The 15,867-nt window shown below is 53.0% G+C and overlaps 1 protein-coding gene across 1 annotated transcript; it reads left to right on the forward strand.

Moving 5' to 3' along the window:
* Positions 1-11,696: 11,696 nt before the first annotated feature.
* On the forward strand, positions 11,697-14,977 carry LOC113202257 (uncharacterized). Its single transcript, XM_052271236.1, has 7 exons — positions 11,697-12,005; positions 12,749-12,942; positions 13,011-13,190; positions 13,268-13,606; positions 13,694-13,816; positions 13,900-14,031; positions 14,126-14,977. The coding sequence occupies exons 1-7, from the start codon at positions 12,002-12,004 to the stop codon at positions 14,348-14,350; spliced, it is 1,197 nt and encodes a 398-aa protein (XP_052127196.1). The 5' UTR covers positions 11,697-12,001; the 3' UTR covers positions 14,351-14,977.
* Positions 14,978-15,867: the final 890 nt, after the last annotated feature.

The following is a 15,867-nucleotide window of genomic DNA, read 5'->3' on the forward strand; positions in this document are numbered from 1 at the left end:
ACACTGTAAGAAAAACAATAGGGAGGAAGAAAAAGTCACAAAAAAAAAGCGAGGAGGTACACAAGAAAACAATAACACTTTCAATAAACACACTTACACTTATACCAACAAACAAGAAGAATAAAAGAGAGAAAGCAACACCCCCCTCGCCCTGCCTGCGCTGCACGCCCGTCGAAGGCGCCACCTCTAAGTTCAAACGCAGGGTAATCTAAGAACGAAAACAGAATGGCACAAAAACCGCCTTCTTCCTCCACTTTTCTCAAACTTATGAAAGGAAAGGCTCAAGAAAAGGCACTTTAGAGTAAATTTACTTCGGACGGAAAACTTTAAAATTGTAAAACGAAAAGAAAATCAAAACGGTGGAAAAGTGCGAGCATTGCGCCGCCCTCTCGACCCTCGCGCCAGATAAATACGCAGAGTGGCGCCAGCGCCATGTGGGCGCCGCCGGGAGGGACTCTGACACACTCCAACGCCAAGACGAAGGGCGCACGATTTCCAGCGAATGTCGGTTATTATTTGTCTTTTCGGTCCCTCTGCCTCTCCCCCCCTCTAACAGCGCGTTTCTGAAGGATTTAAATCATTTTTCAAACTCACCAAACTCCCGATGTTTGTGCAATGTCTTTGCGAATGACCGCCTCTTTCACTCACGACGCTTGTCGAAACAACATCGGTTCACACACAAGCCAGAGCGAACAATAAGCAAACCGCACAGACACGCGCAGGACGCGCAGGGTCACCCCGTACATGGGCTCCTGGGTGTATGTGCAGACATGGCGTGCGCGCGTGCGCGTGTGTGGGTGTGTGTGCGTGCGTGCATATGTGTGTGTGTGTTTGTGTGTGCGTGTGTTTGCGCAGAGGGACTTGTTGAATGGAAGAGGCCCGTGAACCGAACTGAGCCACTATAATAATGTGGTTGTCTGCCCCCCCCCCCTTTCCACTCCCCCTACTGCGCAATGCGCAGCCCACATCACTCGCTCTCAATACACATGCGCGCGTTTCGCGTACGTCAAAAATGTACGGGAATTTTGGCAACGCGGGCCTGCCTCTGTGTGTGTGTATATTGTGCGTGAGTGAATAGCGACAGGCGGCAGTCGTTGCGCTTGCAGTCCGCGGTGCGCCAGTGCGCGGCCGGCGGGCTATGGAGGGGCAGATAACACACGGAGCGCACGCCAAACGCACAGCGCGCATCCACGGACAAGGACCAGTACCGTCCAGCCGAGTCGGCGTAAAATAAAAAAACCTACCTCGAAGCACAAACCAGCGAACCGGGCAGAGGAAATCTGCCCTTATAGTTGGTCGTATTAAAATGTGTGGCCGCCCGAGGCTTCAGAACAGATTGCTTTTGCAATCGCGATGGGGCGCGTCGGTTGTAAAGTCCGTCGGGGTTGCTGCGGCTGCGGCGGCGGCGTGGCCGGGCCATGTGTTTGAACGAATGGTCGCTCTGCTATCGGCGCCGTACCCATCGCTGGCCCGGGCCTGCCAACCCACTTGCATTAGTGGTGAACCGGCTGGTCCCGACACGGCTCAACAGGGTCACCGCGGACAGGGGGTCGATGGAAAGGGACAAAGCGCAGCCGAAAAACACTTGGGAAGTGCATTAATTGTTTTCGCGTTTACTTGCATAAAACATTCTTGGACCAAAAAACTACAGCACTGAAATAAATTGCGATTTACAGCGGCGGCTATTGCCAGCAAGCACGATTTAGGTTATGTGTGCTGGTTCCGGCTCCACTTTGTCACTTCGTTGCAGTTTCTCGCCCCTGCTCATTATCGATTCATCGAATAAACACCTTGCACATCCTCAGACTGTGGAGATTGTTAGTCTCCCTCCGCCCGTGCTCGCCCGGAAAATGTGAACAATGTGATCAAATTCCAACGTTATGGGGGCCCACGCGTACTACTCTCCTTCCTTCTTCTACCCTATGATGTGTTCCGAAACTTTTCGCTTGGGGGCGGCAGCGGCAGCAGCAACGGATGGCATCAAATACACTGCCTACGGCTGGCTGCGACACACATACACACAACAATACACGGCAAAACACAACAACAATCACAGCAGGGCCGAGCGAGCAAAAACATCCCCGGATGATCAATATGCTGCGGCCTGTCCGCGCTCCCGCTCCATTAATTATGTAGACCGACCCCTGAATGACAGCGGCCCGGCACGGCCCGGACCAGCCCGCCGGCACCGCCGACAAACTTGCGACCGACCGCCGCGACCCCGCGCCCACACGGGACAGGAGGCTGGCTCGGTCGCACGGCCCTCTCGTCCCTCCCCTGCTGACGGAGAGGGAGGAGGCGCAGGAGGAGAGTTTTGAAGTACTAGGAGGCATAGGACCCAGCTAGCAGGTCCTTCCTCCTGCCTGCAGAGCCGACCATTAAAGTATTTACAATCATCACGGAACGGTACTCTAAAGGTGCCTATGATCAAACGGAAGGGGAAGAAAAACGGAAGTCGGGAAAATAAAGAGTCATATGAGGAACGGTCCCCGGCGATTTGGGACCGGAAGTAAGAAGTAAAATGGGATCACAAAAAACGGAAACAGCAGTTGATTGCAAGTCGTGGTGCTGGTGTGAGAAGTGCAGGTGGTTTCAAGGGTTTCAGAGAAAATAACTAAACCAAGGATAGGTAAGAAGGTATTTCTTATACGTCAGCTCGCCTTCAACTGCTGCCTGCTACTTTTGATTCCATTTGACATCTTGCTTTCGGCCCTGGATTCAATTCGCTAAAATAGCCTATTAAATCGAGGTCGGTACTTTCGGCGGTGGATTTTGTCAACATGATGCTTGCCACGTAATATTTTGCGCACTGTGTTCGTTCCACTCGACAACACGTGTCATCAAACGCCGTTCCGCCGCCGTCATTGATGCCGCTGACTGTGGCCCGCAGTCGCCGCGCCCAGAGCCCCGGGATGATACCAATGACTTTGAAAAAGGATCTCCCCCTTCCACCCTTTCCCGGTGCTAAAGACGCCCCCCAGCGGCGGCCGGGGCGGCAGCAGTCCCACAAAGGGCTGCCCTGGCGCCCGCCGCCCCCGGGCCCGGCTCCAGCAGCTCCGGCGGGGCCCTCGGTCTCGGCCCAGGCCCGGGTGGCACTGGGCGGCGCCATGCGGCGCTTGCTGTGTTGGTAATCAAGTTACTGGGTCAGCAGAGGCGGCCAGCCCGCGCCCCGCCCCGCCCCGCCCAGCTTCCTCGACGCAGCAGCCCTCTGATAGCAGCGCGCTGGCAGCTCTTTTCCAGCTCCTTGATTGCAGCTGCGAGCCGGGAGGGGGAGGAGGGTGGAGTAGGGCGAGGGGGGGCTGTGCGACAAATTATCGAAGCTCACGCGCGCGCTGCAGCGTGCCTCAAAAGGCAAAAGCGGCTAAAAGCCCCCCCTCCTCCCCCCTCAACCTCTCTCTCTCTCTCTTCCTAACCGATCCCTCACCATCAGCCTCTGCCCCGCGGCCCGGCCCGCCGCCGTTTCGTCAGGTTCAGTTAGTAAACCGGCCTCCCTGTTGCCATTCGTCAAATCGCGGTCGCGCAACGCCGACAGACCAATAGGCGACGGACGGCGCGACAGGGCTGGAGATGATAATGGTTAGCGGCGTTAGCAGCGAGCGTTAGCGGCGCGGCCACGAGCGCCATTGTGACGAGCCGAGCGCGCGGCCAGCCGGGGCGGCTGGGGCGGCTCCAATTAAGGACGGGATTGTTGTGTCTGACACACGGCAGAGCCGAGCCGGGCCGGGCAGGGCCGGGCCGAGAAGGGAAGGTCAGTCACACAAGAAGAGAGGACGACCCTGCCACTGCCCCCCGGCCCGCGCGGGACTACTACCAACTGCACGGCGAGCGAGCAGAAATAAGGCATGTAACGAGGACGCGAAATGAAAGAGAGAAGACGAAGACGCCAGAATAACTGCTGCTGAAACTGAAAATTGTACCGAAAACTTGCTGCTTCCGGCTTCTGAAACTTAGATGGCACGCTCAGCTGATTATTGCAGCGTAGCGATTGGCGCTCGGCTGTGAGCACGCCGGCATTCCCGAGCTGAAAAGAGAGGCGTGAACTTTGATCCCTAACATTTTCCATCACGATATAATCATCCTCCACGCTGCGTATCCCTTACAGGTGGCATGTTCCGAGCGCTCGAGGCGCCAGCCCCTTCTCCTCTCCACCCCCGCCGCTCATCAGGCGGGACATAGCGGCCCCAATATGTGCACAGCAGCCAAGGCCGAGCACGGCCAGGTATTCGCCGACCAGCCTCGGGCCGCCCGGGCCCGGCCCTCCTGCACACGTGCCGACATTATAGTGGAATAGCTCGCCGCTAACATAGTTTCACCTGATGGCTCTCCTCTCGCGGGGCGTGGCGGGACGCCTCCGAGGGGTCACGCTATACGACCCGGAAAAGGGCAAAGCGAGCGCCGCGGCGGGCGTGAAGCCTTTCGCACCAGGGAAGCCCGCGAGTCACCAGAAAGCTACTACGACCGTATCGCCCGTAACGTCCTCACACCGCGCGCTCCAGCAGGCTGCAGACTCGGGGCTCTAGAGTACCAGGCTCCAGGCATCGGGCTCCAGGCTTCAAGCATCAGGCTCCAGGAGGCCGCCGGGCCGGAACGAGGCCTCCCGCGGGCCCGGAACACCCATCGAGGGAGGTGTCCAATGATCTGGATGACTGTCTCTGTCGGCGAGGCGGCTGGTCTAATGGCGTGGGAGAGAGATGGAGCGTCCCACGCAGAACACAGAGCGAACACGGGCGGGGGTGGGTGGAGGGGGAGGGGGATTGCTAGTTAATGATGGCGCCTGGTCCCGTTAATCACTATGGGGACGATGGGGTGGGGGGAGGGAGATAAGTGTTGCGTCATGTGTGACTAGTTGCGCCCCGCCACGCCCCGCCCCGCCACGCCCCGCCGCGCCAGGCTACCGCGCACGCTGTGGGAACATCTCGGCGGGCGGTGCTCGCTGACCGCTCCCGGCGAGGGCGGGGCGGGGCAGTCCGATGGCGCGGAGGTCGTCGCCGGGCACCACCTCCCCCGCACAGCGGTACAGCGGTGCTGCTACCGCCTCGACTGAAGCCGAAGCAGTTATTCAGCACGGAATGAATCAATACAGTGATTGTGTGCTTTTTCCGGGGAAAAGGGGGGAAGAGAAGCGGTCGGAGAAAATCCCAATCCCATTAGAAAGAGAGGAGGGGGAGAGGGGGAAGGGGGTCCGGAGGGAGATAAACTGCGAGGAGGAGGAAGCATGCCCTGCGGAGAAGGCTGCCGGCCTGCCAGGCGGGTGGCAGGCGCTGCCATGCAGTCCCGTTGGCCTCGCGAGCGCACCGGGTTGCCTACCCGGGCGACCCGCAGGCGCTCGACCCGCCGCGCCGGCCGAGCTCGAGGAGGCCCTGCAAGACTCCTCGGCGGCGCTGGGCGCTGCTCGGCCGGGAGCTAACCAAACAGCAGCCCGCCCCCGGGAAGGGCACCGCAGGAGCAAACGAAGAGGCGAGCGTAATAATTTGCACACTGCGCGACGCGGGATGGGGCGGAGCGGGGCTGTTGGCTGAGCCTGGCGAAGCTGCACGGATCGAGTCAGGGGTGGTTGGTAGGGACGAGGGAGGAAGGCGGCGCTGACATCGCGGCCTCCGCTTCTAGTCGCGCGGCCCGGACCGGCGGCGTCACCCCTGCCCTGCCACACTGTTGCGAAAAAGAGAAGGGAGAACAATTTTAATATGAATCCGGCTGCTGTCTACATAATGCAGCGGCAGAACACTGACGCACCGCGGTCGAAACGGCCGGGGGAAAAGGCGTCGACTAGAGAAGCAAAGTGGCGGCAAAAGACGGAATATCATCAGGTTTCAACAGAGATCTTCATGTTGTTGTTGCATTACTCACCTGCAGGGGAGATCGCTATTCCCGTTATCAGATGTCTTTCTTTTGTATTCAAATGCATCGTGGAGGGCCCCCTCCTTCCCCCCGCCCCGTGCTCGTATGACACGCAGCCAGAGGTGAGCGCTGCTGCAAGTCCGTGGGAGCGGGCCCCCCAGGCCGTCCAGGCCGCCGCCGCCCTGCCCTACGGTCTCGCCCACCTACGCACAGAGCATTATTTGACTTTGCATTTAAATTGGTCCGAGGGGGGGGGGGGCGAATTGGTGGTGGTGTTGGTGTTGGCAAAGGAAGCTCGTGGGGATGTAGAGAAGTCCCGCTCCACGCTCATAAAGAGAGTCGTAACATTTCAAACAGCGAGAGGAGACGAAGACGCACGGGCCGGCCAACGCTTGCGGGGGCGTACTGCGATAGGGGAGTTGCTGACATCACGACGTCGGCAGACTTCCGCGTCCCTTTTCTCTGTGCGTCGGGCGTAAGAACGTAACTAACTCATTATGCCAAGTTATAGTCATTACGTATTGAAATTATACGCTCCACCTACCGAGCCACCCCTCCTGGACCTCCCCCAACGCCGCCACCCTCGAGCCTCCCACCTATCTCCTATCTCCACATCATGCCGAGGTCCTCCCCAAGTTCCTCCCAGAGGTCCTCCCCGAGGTCCTCCCCTGAGGTCGCCCCCCGGGAGGTCCCCTCCCCCACCAACACCCAGCCGAGCTGGTGCGGTCACACTGTTTTCCGATTTAATTTAAGGACTCGCAGTGCCATGTATGTATGAAAGTCTGCGAGGCACGCATAATAATTTATGTCAGCGGCAGCGCTGCGATTGTTTGTCAAGCCGTACGCCAATGAATGGCACTATACGCTGTCGGCCGGGTGTCGTGGCGTGGCGTGGCGTGGCGGGGGCGAGGCGTGGCGTGGCGAGGCGTGGTGAGGCGTGGCGTGGCGAGGCGAGGCGTGGCGTGGTGGGGGCGTGGCGTGGTGTGGCACCCGATGCCGGCAGGGCATGGCGGCCACGGGCGGCCGTGGCCATCGACCTGCACCGTCCTCCTGCACACCCTTCTGTCAGTTCGGGCTGCCGTCCGGGTCTTGTTGGGGTCCCATTGGGGGACCTCTCTGCCCCTCCCGGCCCCCCGGGCTCCCGCCGCCGCCGCCTACACGAATCGCAGCGGCACAGATAGCGCTCTAACGCGCGCTCGCACTTCATCGACAAGACAGGCGGCGGCGATAGTATTGCCAGTGACAGGGTGAATGAGCAGGGCCGGGCGGGGGCGAGCGGGGGCGGGCGGGGTGCGCCACTCACACAACACAGCGACAGCCCGCCGCTGTCCTGTTACGCCCGCGTATCGGAGGGGCTGACGCCGACCTCAGCCGTATCCACCATGTCCAAACTTCGTGCTCAATTATACACACACAAGCAGTGGTGCACCCGTCCGCGAGGACGCGAGCGCGAGGGGCATGTGAATACGGACGGAGCTGAACAGTAGTGCACCGCGGCGCCAAAAGCTGTTTACATTTCAAGTAGACACATGCCCCCACAACAACTGAAGCAAAGTGCGCGTGCCAAAATCATTGATACAGTTTAATTATGGAAGAAAAAAGAAAATAAAAAGAGTCAAACGTAAACGCACGCTTTCACTGTACAGCTCTTCAAAGCGCTATTATGATCTTCAACCGTCACTTTGATTTGTACGTATTATTTAAATGAGCTTATGCAATGCATTCATCGGCAACCGACAACGATATTCTAGAATAAATCACAGAATAAGAGCAAAAGTGGCAAACTAGCGTCGTTTGCCGCGTTTACTATTGTCGGATACTCCATCGACTTTATGGCGTAAAAATGCGGGAGGGATAGAGAATGCCCTCGCGAATCCCACCAAATCAGGGGCTAGAGCATGATGATTGCAGTACGCTCGCGGCTGTGCCCCCCGCGGGGCCGGACCGCATCCCGCTATGAAAACTCATTGACAGCTCGCCAAACATACGGCCGCCGGAGGGCTGCAGCCGAGTGCAGTGCGTTGTGGGCGTGCCCGGGCCCGGGCCGGCACAGCCCGGCGCGTGGTGCTCTCCCGCAAATGAAAACCAAACCTTCCGCTGCACCACTTCCACGGCAAGCTCGGTGCTGCAAATCTTGTTCTGTTCCGCGCGCCCCACTCCAGCCCCCCGCCCCCGCTACGCTACGGCGAAACACGGTCCCACCGCAGCCCGGCGGCGGCACAGGGGTTTGAGGGAGGGAGTGGTGGAAGACCACTTAATTGACAACAAATTGATTCGGTTGTCGTTGCCCACGAATCGCTGTGTGCGCGCGAACGTGCGCCATCACCCACCGTGTAGTCGCAGGGTATTCTGAAATTATTTTACTTCTCGAAATAAACCTGAAAATCCGGAACCTATGTACACATTTCATGTACGCATTCCGGTTTAAGTTGTTCGGAATGATCTAAATGAATGATTAAATGGATTATCAGAAAATTATGTCATTTTTCGACGAAGATCATTGGTGGAAATGGCAAATGGGAAATACGCCATACCACAACAGCGGAGCTAAGCGCCTGCGAGACTCGTGGTAGGCCACCCCGCAATACACGCATGCGTTAAAGCCAAGATATTGCCTACCCGTCAGGCGCTATGGGGCCTTGCATTGGCAATAGCAAGAGGCAATTTAATCGCGATGGATGAAGGGCGCGCTTTTTGGATGATCGCACCGCAGTAAGACCTACAATTGAAGTCAAAGAACGGGTTTATTTCTTAACACCAAATTCGTTTTGTGTGTAAGATGTCCGCAATCACAGAAACCGAAGAAGTGTTGTGGAAATAACTTTTGCCGCTGCTACGTCAATCAATATCGCTTCGCAAGGCCCTTTCCCCTTCTTCTTCCCGATGTGACATCTGACTCAGCTCGTCGGGGTCCGCCCTTCATACGGAGCCCCAGCGCCCTGAGCCCCATCCCAGCCCCCCCCCACGCACCCGCACGCATGCCTCGGCGCGGATTTCGCAATAATTTTCTTTACACAGGGCCGCACCCGCCACCCCGAGCCGCCAGAGAGACAACACAACACAAGGGGGGCTGGCATGGTGGGCAGCACACATCACCTCCATAAAGATTGCGCTCTATTCCTTTATCTGCCGTGACGTCACGGGGTGTCGTCTGCAGCGGCGGGGGCGGCGGCTCGGGGGCGGCGCCTGGGGGGCGCCAGGACGCGTCGTCATACCCGCCCCTTCGGCCCCTGCTCTCCCTCCAAGGGCCCCCCGAGAGCCATTCCCTCCCCCCTCCCCTCCCCGACACCTCGACCCGGCCCTGCCGTCGCTTGAGAGCGTCCCCCCGGCGCGCGCAGCTTGATGTCTCGTTGATGTCTCATCGCGCCCGAGCGGCTGCACATCAACGGCGCTGTGCGGCGCTCTCCGGGGAGGCCGTTTGGATCGTGATTGATTCGCCTGCATCGGGAACCATACCGGCGGCGCGCGCTAATCGCCTTAGTGCCGCACACTTGGCGCCGGCACGCTCCGCGCGGGCCAGGCCGGGTCCAAGTCAAGAGCAGTAGTCCCAGTCCTCAGGTGGGCGGATACGGCGGAGACGGTCTCAAATAGCCAGTGGAAGGCGTGGGCCGAGAGCCGAGAGGTCGACGGGCTCCGACCGGAGGTGTGCAGAAGGACGAAGGACGAGTCGTCATGGGGATTGACACGGCTCCCATAATCCAACTCCGACAACTCCAGCCCCGCATCGAGGGGTACACCACTCTTAAAAGTAGGTGTACGCGATGAAAAAAGTCAAGAAAAAAGTCAAGATAAAGTCAAAAAGTCATTTGAAAAGTCAAAAAAAGTCAAAAAAAGTCAAAAAAGTCAAATAAAAAGTCAAAAAAGTCAATTGAAGTCAACGTGTAGTCGTCGGGAAGTCAACGAGAAGTCAGAGAAAAGGCACTGAAAAAGTCACCAAAAAGTCAACATGACAGTGCAATATCTGCCTTTAAGAGGCCAAAAAGCTACCTGTGATTGTATCGGAAAGTCCTAGATCACTGTCTTTTAAAGAGGTAGGAGGGCGGGTAAAGTGAGAAAAATGAAATTATTGGATTTCATGGGATTGCTTGATCAAAACACTTAAATATTGAAAATGATATGTTTTTCTTCCTTGGGGAGTGAACTCTGATGACGAATTTTCTTCTTATTCGATTCATGCTTTAAATCATACCAAAAAGTCTTGAAAAACCTTATTATTAGCCCCCAAAAATTCGACTCTCCCTTATTTTCAAAAAATAGGGGAAAAATTCATAAAAGTCAAATAAAATTGATCAAAAAGTAAAAAAAAAGTCAAATTAAAGTACAAAAAAAGCCAAAAAGTCACGGCGAAAGAAAATTGACTAAAAGTAGGTGTACGCCCAGAATCGGAGTGGTGTACCCCTCGCCCCGCATCCTCCTGCAGACTTCTCCGTCGCCCACCCGCCGGGCGGGCCACGTGCTGGGTTGTTAGTAGTGACTCACGGTCTCTTGATCTAGATCAGCTACAACCTCACTTTTTAGGCAGTCCCCAAGACTGCCTCTACCAGAGTGTAAAGAGACCACTCTCCCCCAACTCACCGTCACCAAGGCGCTCGGAGAGGCCTGGTGTGCTGTCGCTCAGAATAATTCGTCGTCGTTACTTACTATGAGGAAGCTGCTAGCTCGATAAGATGAACATAAGAAGACGATAGCCCTGATGAGATTGCGTGGCGTAGCGCCGTCCCTAAACAAAGCAGAAGATGAACGACAGCCTACCCAGGCAGCAAGGCCTGCATCTTTTGCGCATTTTAAGCGCCACAAATGCAGGTCAATGCGCTAAAAATGCGCATTCTACGCGCGGCTCTGCTACCTGGGTAACAGAGGTTATGTTGCAGGTCGTTAGATTTTAAACTGTTTAGAACGGAACTATGCATCTAGCACCTTACCTTGGTAACACCTCCACCTTTACCAAGGTTTATTACGACAGTTGAGTTATTATCAGTGAGTTAAAATTGTACAAATGCAATATGTCCGGACACTAACCTAGACAACGACACCGGGACGGTTTGGAAGGTTGTGTAAACTTACTTTTCCGACGCAAAACTGTACAGAACCACGTATTGACTCAATAACGCTACTCCGATAATATCTAGACGCATTTGGTTTTTAACAAATTGTACAAAACTTGGTTTATGATCACACATGCACTCGCGGCAAAACACAGAAGCTATGGTCACCTGCGTTCTGCTTTGTTTATGGGCGGCGCTACGCCACGCCACCACCTTAGGGCTAACCTCTTCTTGTTCCTCTTAACGAGCAGCTTCCTTCTAGTTGAAAGGAATAAGATTTCTCGCGACGGAGAAGCAGAAGCGCTGCTGTGTAGCGGCGAGGTGAGTGCCCTTTCTGGCCCTTTAAACGTTAGGGGGAAAAGGGTGCGCCGCCCTGTCGCTGAGCGAGGGGGTCCAAGCAGAGCCATTGACACACACCCCTTTACCCCCCCCCCCCTCATAACCTGAGCCCTGTCTCACCGAGGAGGGGGACAAAAGAACTTCCACACCGCTGGAGTAAGGAAAGGGACAACATTGTCATTCATTTCATGTGCTGGCCGCCCACTCTGTGCGGAGCGCCCGCCCCGCCCGACGACGCTGCAGCCCACCCCGCCCTTTTGTAAGGGCGGACGGCGTGGGCGTGGGAGCACACACCACCGCTCCCCCACCCCTCACCCTTGCCGGACCATTATTTGTTGACATTGCACCCGCCATTTACGCGACGACTTGGCTGCTTTATTTTCCGACCCCCTTCGCCGCCGCCTCCGCCGCCACTGTGTTCCGCGCAGGCGGCAAGCAAGCGTCGTCCCTGGGCTGCGCCGTAGCCTGCGCTGTAGCCTGCAGACTGATTCCGGAGAGCGCTCAAGGGGAGGTAGACGGGAGAGGAGGCCTCGCGTGGGTCGGCACCGGCGCGTCGGGCGTGGTACTGATCGGGGACGCTCATCGGTTCGGCAACGGCTTCGGCTTCGGCCGCCTTCGGCTCTGCCTTCGGTTCGTGCTCGTGGGTGTTCAACTGTTCCTGCTCGCGCTCGCTAGTGCCATTGTCGGCCATTATTAGGCATTCAACTTCTCGTGGTTCTAGCCGCTGGTTCTTGACCATTACCTTTCGCCTCGTGTCGCCTGTGTACTTGTGGTTCGAAATGGGTAAGTGAATTCCTGGAGTTTTACCAGGTTTTAGTTTTCGTAGAATGCTTTCCTCTTGCTGAATGTTTCGGAATGGAGTTGCTGTGTTATTTGTTCAAACGAAAAGCCGCAGGCTACTAGGGTGTTCATCCTGGTATTGCAATGGGTAGATGTGGGCCATATCGTTGGTTTTTACTGCCCCATCGTCAATCAAATCACCGTAATTAATTCATCAGAATGTGCGTAATGAGGGACAAACAATTGTAGTTGTATTTTCGGTTCCGAGTCCGTAACCTAACCTCTTCTCACGGGGCAGTAGGCTAGGCGCAACCAACATTGAACTTTCTTTCACTTTGCTGTACCCCTCTGCCCGTTCCCGCATCAAAATTGTTCTATCTGCGGATTTATTGTACTTAATAATTCCTTGTAAAGCGAAGTACGCGTGTTCAGACTTCATCCGTCGTCTTGCTATGCGTGGTCATTCCCTCCCTAAATTTTTTGCTGGTTACGACTGGCAATGGGTCTCTAAACCTCCAATGAATTGTTTGAATCTTTCTGTATCTAAGATGTTACTGTCAATCCTCTCAGAATTATAGAATCATGTACCTAAATTATGATGAAATGCTGACCACATTTTGGGAATTTACGTGTTTCTTTTCTATTGCAATCGTGCAACCTGCTGGGACTAATATTATGTTATTCCATTTGTCATTTTCAACTTGTTCATATCAAGATTGCTATTGAGAGGCATTGTTCTTTTTCAGATTATTGTGCTCCATCAGACGTCCAATGGGATGCTCTTTTTAATTATATTGCTAATGACCCCGAAATGCTGTCAGGGGTTACGGTCCATCCTGGTGGAAAAGTGAGGATGCAACGGAAATGGGACAGTCTTGCAATTATTGTCAATGATGCAGACAAAGATTCAGCACAAAAGACTGGGAAACAGTGGAAGAGTGTAAGTGAACCCTCCAACTACCTTCTTTTTACTTATTCCCCTTGAAACTAATTGTAACTTTTTACCAGGCATGGAATGGCATTAAGGGACGAGCAAGGAAGTCGTACAGGGACAAGGTACTCCCAAACCTTGTGGCCGGGCAGCCATTTCCTGACCCAAACACTGTGGAGGGTCTTTCGGAAAATTATAAGCGTGTGCTCATAATGACCGGTGTGGAGGCTGCTATGGCAAATGTGGTCCTTCCTCAGGTACTGTTCATAATTTAGAGTCTTTTCAATGTTGTAATGTAGGCCTTGTTCTCAAAAACCCTCTTGTTTGTGATAAGGTGGCTGTGGAAAATGTAGATGAGCCGGATGTTGCTCCATTGCCTGAACCTGAAGATGCAGTAAATCAACCTGCTGCTCCCCTCATGTTACCTGCACCTCAAGATGCAGTGAATGCAGCTGCACCCCTTGTGTTGCCTGCACCTCAAGATGCAGTGAATGCAGCTGCACCCCACGTGTTGCCTGCACCCCTTGTGTTGCCTGCACCTCAAGATGCAGTGAATGCAGCTGCACCCATCGTGTTGCCTGCACCCCTTGTGTTGCCTGCACCTCAAGAGGCAGTGAATGCAGCTGCACCCCTCGTGTTGCCTGTTGCTGTTGAATTTGATGCACCCCTGGAGGTGAGCCATTAGGCCATTGTCATTTAAGTTGCGCAGATCTTGTGTGCTCTGACCACTTTTTATCTCATGTCCCACTCTTCCTTTCAGTTTCTTGTGGATGGCAATGATATTGGGCATTGGTCGCCCCTTAATGATGACCAGTGGATTGGAGCGTCCCTGTTTGTGAAAGAGGAGGCAGAGGAGGACCTACTCGGTGCTGCAGCTCTGCCGGTATGTTTTAAAAACTGTCCTAATGTTTCGCCACTCAACCTCTTGGGATAATTTCACCACCTTTTTTTTTCCATTGATTCCAGCGTTTGAAGCAGGAGGTGAAAGGAGAGGCCAGTGAAATAATATATCTCACCGATTCTGATGATGACTCCAAGCAGCAGACTTATGCCGCAGTGAAACAAGAGGACAGTGATGATGTTGTCACCTTAAGTGATGTAAGTTTCTCATTACTATATGTATTGTACTTTGCTAATTTCATGTGTACTAGTCCTCTTAGTTTTGATTGTTATTTATCCCCTTCTCCCCCAGAGTCCTTATCAACAGATGTACCATACTCCGCCCAGATCCTCTGGGCTAACACCGGCAGCGAAGCGCAGGCTGCAAAGGAATGCTGGTGTAGTCTCCCCGATGCAATATGAGACTCAGCCTGAGCCTGATGCCGACACGGATGATTTAAAGGCCATTATCCGAGCCAACACCCTTGTTATGAGAGAACTTATTGGTTTAGTACGTAATCTAAAGATGACTCGTTAAAAAGGTTTGCAGTTTGCAATTTTTTTTCTATCAGCACACACTTATAGAGATGACATCTACAAGTGCAGCTGCTGATGGGTTTTGTGTTCTTATGCAACTTATTGATGTAAGGTTGTCATACTTTATTTTTTATTGACCTTAGAAACAGTTACTGTTTAATCATTGACGAAAGGTTTATTTTTTGTGGCAATTTTGAATAATTTTTGAATCTTATTGAGGACTGATTACATTTACTTAAAATATGTTGTTACTAGGTATAATGTCAATCATTGCATTGTTTTATTGACCATATCTTATCCTTTTTTAGTCTTGAATTTGGTGCTACTTTTATTCTATTTATAGATAGTTGCTCGTACTGTTGTCAACTTGACTGAATTCTTCCCTTCTGTTCCTCTTTTGAATTTGTGATTATGATTGAGACTGATTAAAAAGCACATCATTCAAGAACTGATAAAATTCTTATTAGACATCCTCACCCTTGATGTACATTTGACAATGAGTCCTGCTGCTTGCTGAAGAGGTCAGAGAACTTACTTTCACATAAGAGATTCCGACATGATTGCATTGTCTGTCATTAAAGTACAAGTAATAAAAAATTAAAGTAAAGAAAAAAGAAAATTTAACATTGATCCAAAATGTCAAATTCTACACCAAATACAATTTTAAAGATCTGATCAAGCCTAATTGTACCCTGGGCCATTCTGATTCTAGAGAACTTGACCCCAAAATTCTACGGCCAAATTGGGTGCACAGAAATCAGCTTAAATAGCTCTGTGTCAAAACGAACAGAAAATATTAGAAATTAAACGGGTTGACTTACAGACCCCATACATAGTTTTTTGGCAGTTTCATTACATATTGAGCCAAAAGTAATATCCCCCAAATGTTATTTTCTTTTACTCATGGGGATAGCCATTTATTTCAGTGTAGCCTTCTTAAATGACATTGCATGTCACATCTTCCATCCTGCTGCAACGTATTACTAAACTCCAACTGCACAACAAGAAAACAAAACAAAACATGACTGTATGAGTTGCCAATAACGGCTAACCTGAGGTTTATTTAACCATAAGTTTGTTTCAAGGTTGTGGTAATTAAACAAGTGAATAGTTAGTATACATTTGTTTTGACACCTGTCAAGGCTTGTTGGTTTGATTACTACACCGCTTTATTGTGTATGCCAGCTTATTGGAAAGCTTGAAAGCCTTCAGTTTCTTTCTGCATTTTGTAATCTTTATTGAGGTTACTCCCTAGTGTGTCAACAATCAAGAGCCATCATAAGGAGACGAAGCCATGGGTATGTTCAGGATCAGTAAATTTATTCTCTTACATGCACATGTGTTTGTTTTGTACTGATTAATTTTTGGTTTTAGAGTTCGACTATTTTGAAGGGCGTCCACATGACGTCAAAGCAGAGCACAGGCGTCGTGTGAACCACCAAATTCACGAAAAATTCCGAATAAGAGATAACAATGACCCTCTCAATTTAAGCATTCCTGAGTTTGTGAAAATATATC

Source organism: Frankliniella occidentalis, unplaced genomic scaffold (genome assembly GCF_000697945.3).
Source record: "Frankliniella occidentalis isolate FOCC.00 unplaced genomic scaffold, Focc_3.1 Scaffold155, whole genome shotgun sequence".
Taxonomy (NCBI): Eukaryota; Metazoa; Arthropoda; class Insecta; order Thysanoptera; family Thripidae; genus Frankliniella; species Frankliniella occidentalis.